The sequence below is a fragment of the Charadrius vociferus genome, unplaced genomic scaffold (assembly GCF_000708025.1).
Source record: "Charadrius vociferus isolate BGI_N301 unplaced genomic scaffold, ASM70802v2 scaffold90, whole genome shotgun sequence".
NCBI classification, from domain to species: domain Eukaryota; kingdom Metazoa; phylum Chordata; class Aves; order Charadriiformes; family Charadriidae; genus Charadrius; species Charadrius vociferus.
In genome coordinates this window covers 7,277,588-7,290,027 of record NW_009647222.1, presented here as the reverse complement: position 1 = coordinate 7,290,027, position 12,440 = coordinate 7,277,588, and the positions used below count along the sequence as shown (strand labels likewise).

At 39.5% G+C, this 12,440-nt stretch overlaps 1 protein-coding gene across 1 annotated transcript in view; it reads right to left on the bottom strand.

Moving 5' to 3' along the window:
• ABCC9 (ATP-binding cassette, sub-family C (CFTR/MRP), member 9) overlaps positions 1 to 12,440 on the bottom strand; it is a 76,580-nt gene that overhangs the window by 36,429 nt on the left and 27,711 nt on the right. The window contains exons 10-17 of the mRNA XM_009879670.1: positions 12,289 to 12,423; positions 10,842 to 11,004; positions 10,165 to 10,205; positions 9,088 to 9,230; positions 6,298 to 6,406; positions 3,848 to 3,958; positions 2,841 to 2,913; positions 1,046 to 1,151 (exon numbers count right to left, since the gene is read on the bottom strand). Of these exons, the coding sequence (XP_009877972.1) occupies positions 1,046 to 1,151; positions 2,841 to 2,913; positions 3,848 to 3,958; positions 6,298 to 6,406; positions 9,088 to 9,230; positions 10,165 to 10,205; positions 10,842 to 11,004; positions 12,289 to 12,423 (881 nt within the window). The remainder of the gene's footprint in view (positions 1 to 1,045; positions 1,152 to 2,840; positions 2,914 to 3,847; positions 3,959 to 6,297; positions 6,407 to 9,087; positions 9,231 to 10,164; positions 10,206 to 10,841; positions 11,005 to 12,288; positions 12,424 to 12,440) is intronic.

Below are 12,440 nucleotides of genomic sequence, written 5' to 3'. Positions count from 1 at the left end.
CAGCCTCTGCCCTGCCTAGGCTGGAAAAGTGGTTGCTGCCCTGCTTAGTTTCTGTAGGAAGTTCTCATTCCCTGGGTCTGAATTTATGTGGATCTGAGGCCTGACCTCACTGGCAAGTCCCTCTTTAGCAACAGCTTCTTCAGAGCTTTTAGTCCTTACGTATTTGGTGTGCTCAGGCTGCCGTCTGCACGTATGACTGTGAAGAGTAACACTGACTTCCATAGGTGAAGTTTGGGCAGATACCAGGGAAGGGCAAAAGCATCACTCACATGTTATTATATCACCTTTTGTCTTCTGCTAGAACCAGCATCACTGGGTGGGAAAGACAGCCTTTCCTTTATGCTGCTACCCCACTACTGAAGAAGCTCCAGCCTGTCATGCTTTCACAGGTGTGTACAGTAGCAGAGTAACGATGTTGAGTTAATAATCTAGGTAGGAATTCATACTGGAGCCCTGTTTTGCCTTTTACGTTTTAACTATCCCACCCCTTCGATGCTTCTTGAAGAATTTCATTATTTGCACAACCTGAGTTGCAAGCACTGTCTGAAATGTTACTAGACTGCAAACACCTTCGATGAAACACCACAAAAGTAAATTGCACCTCATTGCTCTTATCAAAAGGGGGTTCGGAGACAGCGTGGTTATCGGTGTTATTTGCTGTAAGACTGTCTTCAATTATAGTCAGTACTGTAAATCCAGAGCCCACTCCTAGCACAGAAAACTCTTGGATAACAGGAACAGTATATGCCTTCTATTCAGGTCATTTGATAGGGCTAATATATTAGATATTATAATACATGAATATATTAGCTATTAATCACCAGGCTATCCTCTCTCCCTTCCTGAGGCAGTCTGATCTGAACCGTGAACAGAACAGCTATGAAAATCCTTCATAAGTTTGCAGGTGATGCCCTCCAGAGAGGATCTGGGTGATAATAATCATTTAACATGCAGTTCTGAGACATGAAGTTTACATTTCTCACAGCAAAACCCAACTCCCTCCTTCTTAAATGAATACAGCAATTAATAGCTATAGAAAACATACTTGCTCCAGTGAACTTTTCCCTCCAGCGTCTGCATCTCTCCCAATATAGCAAGGAGAAGTGATGACTTGCCACATCCAACCTGACCCACAATCATTGTCATCTGACCTAAGATAATAATAATAATAACAAAAACATTTTCAAAAAAAGAAAAAGACCAGTTCTACTCAAGACCACAAGGACCAACTAGATCCAGTTCTAAGCCACTTGAAATAGTTGGTTAAATTTGTCAGCATCCATCACGTAAATGGGCAGTATTGCATGTATTCATGCATGGAAATATACATTAATGGACAGTATAAGCACACACTAATCTCCAAAGGAATGAGACTATTGCTTTGACATATATTATCATACATTGTATGGGAATGTGTTACTTTATTGAAGTTTCTTAGGGTCAAATGATACAAAGTGGGGAGTGATTATTTAGGCAGTGGTTCCACAAAAATTTGGGCCAATCTAATAAAGCCACTACAACTGAAAGAAGATCCATTACTCTCTTCTCCTTTGCTGTACTCCTCCTTCACCACCACCACCCCCCCCCCAACTTTCCTACATTTAGTCCCACTCTGTAGTGGCAATGGTGCTCCTCAGATCTTCCCATAACTAACTGAACTCACTAACTGTGCTAGCTACTGCATTTGCCAGGTGAGCTTCTTGCCAGCTGGGGAGTTAATGGTCTCATTCCTTCTAGAGGAGGTAAACTCTTAGATGGGCTCACCCAGCTTGTAAACCCATGGCCTTAGATTGTAAACTCCTTGGAGCAAAGACCTTCTGGTGTAGCTGTATGTTGCACTGGGCCAGCACAAAGAAGTGTTCATCCATGTGTGGGACACCTAATGCTACAGTGAAAGGAATGATACAGACTTTGGGATTAGCTATAGTACTTTGGAATTACTTAATAACTATGTGATACCTAAGATATGTCAACCTAACATAATAAGCTATTTAAAAACTAAGCACTTGATAGGAGAGAGAAATAAAATATAAGACTATTTAACAACATGAAACAGCAACAGTTTTAGGAATTTTACAGTAATAATAATAATAGTGATAAGGAGGAGGAGGAGAAGACGAAGAAGATGAAGAAGAAGTTGCTACTTTTCGTGCTTGCTATGTAAGTCTTCCAAAACAAATCAATATGTTTTGTAAATCTGTGAAACTCCTAGACAAAAGACACTGAGGATGTAAGAAATGACAGGAAGTCAACTGGACAAAGAGAAATTAATTGAAAAAGAAATTCATTGAGGATTTCTTGACAGACAAAATACATAAGGCTTAAGGAATTCTCTGAGATGAAAATAGCTGTGAACTGGGAGACTGTAATGTAGAATAATGGTAAGAGAAGTATAATATATGACTGCTGTGTCCCTGTGCATCCACTGGTAGCCACTGCTGGAAGTAAAATACTGAATTAGATGGACCCTTGATTTGAACGAGTCTGGAGTTTTTCCTCTTTCTTTTTTTTAATTTGCCTATTAAAAATAATAATTATTTTTTTAAAAATCATAATTTCATATTTATTCTTACTCTTAACTTTGTTCCTGCTATTATAAAATCTATATAAACTATATAGGTATGTAAAAACCATTTAAGTTTTTGTTTATTTATAGTACTTTAGGATAATGACATAGCTACATGACCAATACAGTTCATGACCTTGTATACATTTTTAACATTCATATTTTCTTATAAAAACCTAAATGTGTGGCTTTGTGCTTTTCACAACATCAAGAAATAGAATTAGCAGCAATTTCATATTACATATTTCATGTTTAAGGTGCGCATTTATCCTACCTGTTGGGATTCTGATGTTTATGTTGGACAATGTAGCTAAACCACTTCCCCAAGAAAAGTATCCATTGGTCACCTACAAAACAATTGCCATATGTCAGATATATAAACACATGAGCGAAAAAAAAAAATAAATATCTAGTTGGGATTTAAAATGTTACTAAAAGAAATTTCTGACTAATAGACACAGTGGGTGAGGTATGCTCATCTGCAAAAAAAAAAAAAAGGAATTTAGGCTAGTGAAGATTGCCAAACCAGAAAAAGTTTGTGAATAAGAAAAGTTATATACACAAATATATATACTGTATAAAATGCAATAAAGGGATAATCTTGAGTTGAACTCCATTTACCAAATATTTTCATTCTGTCGAGTACAAGATTAAAGACTAAGAATAATGATCAGAAGACCTCACAGGTAGCAATCTAAATAGCACAGTTTATAAAGGAATGGATTATTCTGCATATTGGGAAGTAGGGGCCCTTGTGAATGTATTCCCAAAGTACAAATTGAATATTCACAAGGTTTATGCTGGACATAAGAAAAACTTGCCCCAGTGCACCCTAGGCTTTTTGTGCATACTTTGGAGTTGACAGGGCCATGAAACATCTTTGCACAGAGCACATATGTGGGGGAAAGTTAGCCAACATGACTTAAAATAACGTCATAATAAATGACACACCATAATAGATGTCCAAAAATGACTTAAAAGTTTTGATCTTGGTTCTAAGAGTGAAAGAGAAATGCATGAAGGGGAAGTCTAAAAAATCTATATTAATTTCTGCATATGAGATTATGTGCATATCTATCTTTTGTTCCTTCAGACTTATGATGCTTCTGTTTCCTGAGAAGACAGGGAATCACTATAGAGAGCTGGTATGAAGAAAATTATTCTCACTTTATTTTTGGCTAAAGTGCTTGTTCTTTCAATGGACAATTTGCCTTTGGAAGAACAGCAGCAAATAGTACTGTTGCAGGAGGATAAAAAGATGAGATGATGTTTCCAAACTACCTTGATTGCGATATCATCTATCTCCACAGGACGTGTTTGCTTCCTTGTTGGCTGTTCATAGCTTTCAAGCTGATACCTCAAGGGCTGCCTCCTGTTGATGGCCTTGGTGTGCTATACAGGGAAATGAAGAAAGGAGAAAAGTTGGAATTCTCAAGAGAGGACAGCATTTGGTTCCCTATAAAACAAAGAATCCATTCCCCTTCTTACTGCCAGTCTAGGTCACAAGAAGAAACCAGTGCTTTTCAATGTGTGGTGATAAAGACACACTACGGTGATGCATAGTGCAATGTTTCAAACACCCTTAACTGAAGCAAAGGAAATATCTGATTTTTGGTTTCCCACGCATAACCATCCCAAACTTCAGCTCTGTCCTGCTCCTCAAACCACAAGGTAAAGTCTGCCCTACCTGAGCTGGCTCCAAACAAAGTTGTGTTGGTAAAAGTGTAATGTCATGTAGAGTTACCAGTTTGGGTCTTGGAAGCAGAATAGCTGCAGGAGTGAGAAGCATATCAAACTAGCTTGTGCAGAGTGCCTCGCTAATGCATAATAGAGATCGTGGAGCTAGCTCATTCACAGTTACCTGTGGTATTTGTAAGCACCACTGCATCGAGCTGAATCTGCGTAATCTTAGTGATTCCTTATAGCTGGGCTGTGTACAGTGATTGATTTAATTTTTACAGATACTACCTTTATTTATCCCTCTCCCCATCATCTAGATTTTGTCTGTCTCTGTCTATAGGGCTGGGCAAAAGGTGGACAGAAGAAACAAAATAAATGCTGAAACAATTTAATTTTTGTTTTCTTTATTATAATTGTTAACCCAGAAAAACAAGAAAAATGTTTTGGGTTGGCAAACTAATTCAAATCCGTTCAAAATAGAACTTATTTTGTGCTAATCCTTTCTTTCTGTTGCAATCTTCAAGTTTCAGCCACATTTCAAGTTACATAATCAGTTTGAAACAGTTGAAATATCAAGCTTTAGCAAAAACATCAAAATGAAAAAAAAACCTTTCCCCAATTCATAGGATCTTAGAATCATAGAATTATAGCCTAGTTTGTGCTGGAAAGGGCTTTTAAAGGTCGTCTAGTCCAAGCCCCCTGCAATGCGCAGGGACATCTTCAGCTACATCAGGTTGCTCAGAGCCCCGTCCAGCCTGACCTTGAACGTTTCCAGGGACGGCGCATCCACCACCTCTCTGGGCAACCTGTTCCAGTGTTTCATCACCCTCATTGTAAAACATTTCTTCCTTATATCTAGTCTAAATCCACCCTCTTTTAGTTTAAAATCATTACCCCTTGTTCTGTCACTACAGGCACTACTAGAAAGTCTGTCCCCATCTTTCTTATAAGCCCTCTTTAAGTACTGGAAGGCTTCAATAAGGTCTCCCCAGAGCCTTCTCCAGGCTGAACAACCCCAGCTGTCTCAGCCTGTCCTCATAGGAGAGGTGCTCCAGCCCTCTGATCATTTTTGTGGCCCTCCTCTGGACCCGCTCCAACAGGTCCATGTCTTTCCTGTGCTGAGGACTCCAGCACTGGATGCAGTACTCCAGGTGGGGTCTCATGAGGAGTAGAGGGGCAGAATCACCTCCCTCCACCTGCTGGCCACACTTCTGCTGATGGAGTCCAGGATATGGTTGGTTTTCTGGACTGTGAGTGCACGTTGTCAGCTCATGTCCAGCTTTTCATCCACCAGCACCCCCAAGTCCTTCTTGGCAGGGCTGCTCTCAATCCCTTCATGCCCCAGCCTGTATTGATACTGGGGGCTGCTCTGACCCAGATGTATGACCCTGCACTTGGCCTTGTTGAACCTCATGAGGTTTACATAGGCCCACTTCTTGACACTGTCCAGGTCCCTCTGGATGGCATCCTGTCCCTCAGGTGTGTCAAGTGCACCACTCAACTTGGTGTCATCCGCAAACTTGCTGAGGGTGCACTTGATCTCACTGCCTATGTCATTGATGAAGATATTGAACAGTATTGGTTCCAGTATGGACCCCTGAGGGATGCCACTTGTCACTCATCTCCATCTGGACATTGTTGTTTTTCCCACCTCCAATTTTGAGTTTCCCAGAGCAGGAATCAATCCTACCTAAAAATGCCCAACATACGAAGAGTTGTACTGGTAATATACAATACAAACCCCATAACCACAGGAAATGCACCTGTGCCTTTTATAAAAACTGAGAAGGCTGAATCTGAACCCTGTGTAAATGTGCTGGTTTGTTACAGGGGTTTTATTACTACTGGCACCTCAGCAATGCTTAAATGTGTTTGGGAACCATTCATGTCATAGAAACACAGAGATCCTGACATACAAGAGGCAAAACTGGTCATCTTTAGAGTCAGGTGAGAAGCCAAAACTCCTGAGCCCTATCAGGTAGGGCATTGTCCTAGTATGGAGCTATATGGTGTCTCTGCTTTGAAATTCAGTGTCATAAAACAGAACTTACAAGTCCTGTGTGCTTCTTACAGGATTCATAGGCTACAGAGCTGTCCCCACCTCTCCAGCTGTCATCTCCAATCTCATCACTCAGGAGAAACTCATTCAGCTTCTGTACACTTGAAAGAAAACAGAACAGTGAGTTAAATAAACCCAGGTTTCCATGAGTCCATTTCCATTTTTGTGCAGTCCCGCCAGCAGGATGTATCAGAAGCATTCCGAAAGAAGTTCATGGGATACTTTTGGTTTCCTGCTGGACTGTCTGCCTGCCCCCCTGATGGCAAGTGAAAAATTATGTGGAAGAAGGACATTGGTAGCTGGGCATGGACATTGGACAGCTAGTCATGTGAGTGCCACACGAGTGCTCTGTGGGACAGTTTCCATCTTGGCAGGCTTTTCTTTTTGATGGCTTTCTCATGCCTACACACAGTCAGGATGCATAAGTGAGTCATTCACCCCCTACATTCTCTGAAAATGCCAGTGCACTAGATGCAACCTGAACACAGCTTTTGCATACACCGCATACAAACAGGACTGAATACTGCACAAATGAGCACATCCATAGCCCGCCGTGGAGAAATACAGCAATAGCTCTCTTTGCCTACTTCTTAAAACTGTCCCCTGGGAAATACAGCACACAGGTTCAATTCATTCTTCATTACAGAAGGATTTGATCCTCTTTCTGCCCCACTTCCTTTCAGAGTGCTGTAAGCTCTTTATCATTCTGGCGAAGGGATGAACAATAGCAGCCACCAATCATAGTGAAGCTACGCTACTTTGCAAAAACTAAAATGAAGGTGCACTGTGCCACAGACTAGCCCTGTTTCAAGGCCTGTCTGAGCATTGTATATGAAATTATCAACACATGTTCAAGCCACAGAGATACTGGTTAGCAAGAAAGTACTGCTATTGGCTTTTTTTCCTCTGGCCAGTACACCTGTTTCTGTCTCGTCTTATGAAAGGAAAATTTATATGTCTAAATCCCATATCAGAATTTCAGTCTTATATAATTGCATCAAGCAAGAATTTATCTTCTTGTAGAAGAGATGAGACCTTGTTCTGATCATCTTATGAAGAAGACATCAACCATTACTTTGCATTTGAATGTGGTTAGGTACCCTCAAAAGCTTTCATGGTACTAGAACTACTTTTTACAGTAAAATGGAGATTGTGACCAAAGTCTAAGCACTTAAACATAATGCAAATGAGTGCATACTCATATACACATATTTGATTGATGATAGAGCCGTGGGGTGGCCAAGCACACATTCTTCATTCTTCACTTGGGGGACATGATGTTCATGGGAGAAAGATGTTAGGAAATAAGTTTGCCAAAGGGTAAAGTTTGTTTTGGCAAACATGGTGTTTAAATAATGCTAAGGAAAACATACACACCATTTTGATATTAGGGCTATGCTAAACATAGTGCAAGGATGTAGAGGCCGGGATGATTCATAGGGAGACTTGAGATTTTCCACTAGTCAGAAATCATTTTCAACCTAGGGAAAATCTCTTAGGTGGCCCTGCTGCTGCTTTGATAAAAATAAACCCTATTTAATTTTATTATTTTTTTTAAGTGAGTGTGGTACTGGCAAATGACAGCTGTGGAGCCTGCAATCCCCTTGATTGCTATTTGTTATTATCGTTACCTACCAAAAAGAGGCAGTGGCAGCAGCAATGCAATACCTTGCCAATGTGCCTCAGTTTTGGCCAGAAAGAACTGCCTTTCTGGGTGGGAAAGTTAGTTTGGTCTTTACATCCTGCTAGTGCTTGGCATCTGACATGTTATCGCCAGTCAGGTGTAAGTTTGTGCCTCTTGGGACACCTTGGCAGTGTGTATGTCTACATAACTGCCCCATGCCCATGACTCTTTCCATAGAGACTACTGATGCAACAGCCAAAAGTCTGAAATTTGACTTACTACCAACCAGCTCCCTTGAGATTAAGTGTTCTATAGCCCAGCACGAAGGAAGTTGTTTTGTCAGGCTATTTGCAGAAATAAATGCCTGGAACATATAAGTTACTGATGAAGCAACACATTTCATGAGTTCCTTTTCCTTTTTTAAAAAAAATCTTTTCCACTGCATGCCAACTTCCTTGCTGTCCTGCCACACAGATCTCTAACCCTCACAGACTAAACTCCCACGTGTCTGCCTTGCCATGTCTTCCTCTCCTGCGTCTCTTTACTGCCATGCAGGGGAACAGCACTTCCTCTGTAAGGTAAGTCCTGTAGGGCTCAGTTTCCCTTGAACAACTAGTCCTTCAGTGCCCAGTGTTCCTCCAACCCCTCTTTCCTAAGAGAGTCCATGCCAGTGCTAGACAATGAGAGGCAGGACAATACCAAATTTTCACTTAAAGTCCAATGCGCCCTTTGTGAAGGTAGAGTTAAGCTAGGTGCTTTTCTTTGCATTAGCAGGACCTGTCTTGCTAGATAGCTTCATACCAGTCTCTCATCTCCCCCTGTGTCGACAAAAGAGCAGAAAAGTACTAGGTGAGAGGGATGGTGGTTGGCCACACTGTGGGAAGAGGAGCATATCCCAAGGAATGACAGTCCAGTTCTGAATCTGGACTGCCAAACTTGGTGAAATTATGAAAAAAACAGAACGTTTCTTTTTCTCCATATCAAGCAGTAAAAAGAAAGGGTTACTCTGATTTCTCTCCCATTTCTGCACATCAGAGTCCCACCTCTAAATCCTCTTCCAGATGAGCAGGTAGAAACAATCTTTTTCTCCAGCACCTTCCCTGTTGTATTATGGAACGTAAGTATTCAAGAGTAGGAGAAACTAGAAGGGCCACTTACCTTATGATAGCCTTGACTGCAAAACGAACCACAGTGGAGAGCAGGAACAGTGGTGTGACAAGGATGTGAAACAGGGACAGTGATGCAAAGGCCTGGGCGGGCTGCAGCGGCTTGTCATTGGTATACGCATAAGTCACAAAAGTCTGTCACATCAGGAAAAGACTATGTCAGGATAAAGACTCTTGAAAAATTTGGCCAAGAACAGCAAGCAAAATATTTTGCTCAACTAAGGCCAATAACTATATAACTCAATTTATTGGGAATCCCAGTAAACTGAAGAGAAAGGTGCCTTCTATTATAGTGAAAAATATTTTAAAAACTTGTCAGTGCTTTCAAGAGATTTACATATTTAAGAATGAAAAAATATTCTTTGAAAAATCAAAGCATTTAGTTTCATCAAGTTTTGTAATCAAGTTCAGGGTTTAGAAAAAACACACAACCCAGAAAAATCAGTAAGAATCTAATAAATCTTATGTGTTTTTTTCACAGATGAAGAACTATGGTCATATTTGATCTAATTCTGATACACGCTGTCAGTATACTCTGATTAATGCCCTCAGAATTTAGTCTATGAAGACTCCTTGCTGACTGGCATGCCATGGTTCCTCTAGTTTGTTAGGTTGAGATTTAAACCTGGCCAGAGGACAAGCAAATTTTATTTCTCCTTAAACTGCTGAGTACTCTTTCTTGAAAACTGAAACGGTGGCTTATAATGCATTTTGAAACAGGAATGATTTTCACTGCTAGACAATAGAAGCAAAGTCACCCAAAACCCCTTCAAAACGAGAGCTTCTCAAAATAGATCTTCTTTCAAGTTGCAATGACTTTTTTTCTTTCTTTCTTACAGTAAATTTTTTTTTTTTTTTTTACCAATCCAAAACACAGCTTGTGAAATCCCAGCTCTGGGAATGGGCACTTCCAGTGTCATGCTATCCTACAGTTAGCAGGGGCACATTAACTCATCTGACCATTTTATGAGGAGTATGTCCTACGATAACAATGGTGTCTCTTCTTTCTTTCTCCCCCTCCTCTTTTCTCTCCTTTATTATAAGGAAAAGTGAAAGAAACATATCTTACTGCAAGAACAGCTGCTATTGGTATGGCCGCATTCATAAAAACTGTGAAAGAGAAATAAAAGAGGCATCAGATTATATGTAATAAGAAAAAAAACCCCAGTTTTACAATTAGTTGTATGGCACTCAAAACAGACAGTTATTTCCAATTCAAGTAATTAAAACTCCCAAAGGAAAATGCCTCTGCAGGAATAAATTTCCTTCCATGACAGAAAGAGATCTTAAACAGAGAAACAAAGCAGCCAAGGAATTCTCTCATTCGTATACTTTAGTGAATGGGATAAAAAGTTTTATGTGCACAATTATCATGCAATGCAACAAAAAGATTACCCTCCAAGCTTTTCTACATTACAGAAAATACAATTTCTTTCAGATACTAATTTATCTTTACTGTAATCAGAGCTGCTAATATTATCTGGAGCCTCCTTACTATAAAAGAATTCATAATTGTAATGTCATAATGAAGGTGAAGAAAACTTACTGCAAAAAAAAAATAATCAACGAGATATGCTCTATATTTTCTGTCTTATATATTTTTTTATGCCTTTTTATTTTAATCACATACCACACATACAAAAAAGTGTCAAAGGCACAGCTGTATCTCTCCTTACTTGAAGCCAGGAGGAATGTTGACATGAAGAACAGGATCCATTTCCGAGCGCTAAAAACATAGTTACTTACTGGAAAGAGATGTATGAAGCGCAAAGGTTTTGAGACTGGTGAGTTCCTTCATTCTTGTCTCTTCCACACTAGTACAAAATATGTGCTCCCAGGCATACAGCTTTAACAACTTAATGCCTTTTAGGATCTCATTGGTTTTCTTTAATCTCTCAGTAGAATAGTCCTTCATTTCAAAAGAAAACAAGGATAAGAAATTGATAATAGTGTGGAGTTTTAATGAGAATGCTCTTTCCTTTTACTTCTGTTGTAAAATTCATCAAAGATTTATAAATTTATTTGTTTGTGATTTTGTACAGGTTTTCACTTGACAAACTGAGTAAAACAACATAAAATTCCATGTTCTTTGGAGATACCAAAATGCTTACAATCATGAGGGGAAATTAAGTGATTCTGTTCTGAGAAGAAAAATGAATCAAAACATCTGAATGGTTCAAATAGTGGGTGAAACTCAGGGAGGTGGATTAGTAGGTCAGTGTTGTCTGTAACAATAGACAGAAGACTACAAGTGTGTAATTGCTGAGACAAGACTCATTCTGGGGTTCACACAGACTGGTCATGAAAGTGAGTGAGATGTTTATTGATATCTTTAGCTAATTGCCCCTCACCAGAAAACAGTAATCAAAAGTTTTGGTAAAATCGTAATCCAAAAGATGTTATGAGTGAGAAGGACTCAGAAAAGATCAAAAAGAAAGAATCAGACTATTTCTGAAATGATGCAAAGATAAATTGTCTGTTGGTATAAATTGGCACAACTCAACCGGATTGAAGTGTGCTGAAGATTAGATCCACGTATGTATAATTTGTTTACTGAATAGTAAGATAACAGGATCTTTAAATATTTGACAACTCGAACATCAAAGGTTGATTTAAAAAGTTCAAGGATCATGAGAATAAAGTTAAAAATTAGACAAAGTATCAGCAAACATTTCTAAATTAAACAGCAAAATAGGTTTACAGCACTGAAGAACGTATGATAGATATTAATCCAGCAATGCCATCTGATTTTTAGAGAATACCAAAGCTTGTGGTGAGAGCATAAATTCTCTAGCCATTTCAGAGGGGGGTTGTACACATTCTTTAATACTGTCCTCTTATAATTCATCAGTCATTTGCACTGTTTGCTAACATCCCATGAAATACAACATCTGAATTTCGGAATAACACCCTTTCATGGAATTGAAGTCAGATGAAACTGTGCTAGCTGGGCGAAAAATACTCTCTGTGGAGAAGGCAGGTCAAGGCCCTCATACTTTCTTCAGATTCTTGTCTGACAAATATTAGGAAGGAAGAGATACTGAGTGACAGAAAAACAGAAAGGGAGGGATGATGGAATCAAGTGATAGCTCGCCCAAACCTCCGCCATAAATGTTTACTAATAGCAAGAGCAGAATGCAGAACCCCTGGTTCCATTTCCAGATCACAAATGCCACTGAAATAATTTACTTACAAGTGTGCTTTTCTGAGCCTCAGCCAACTTTGTAGCTATGAAGTACTGTATTGGAGCTAACAGTACAATGACAGCAGCACCAACCAAGGCACTCACTCCAAGTAAATTATAGAGTAGGATTACACCCATTATTATCTGTGAAGAAAAAAGCA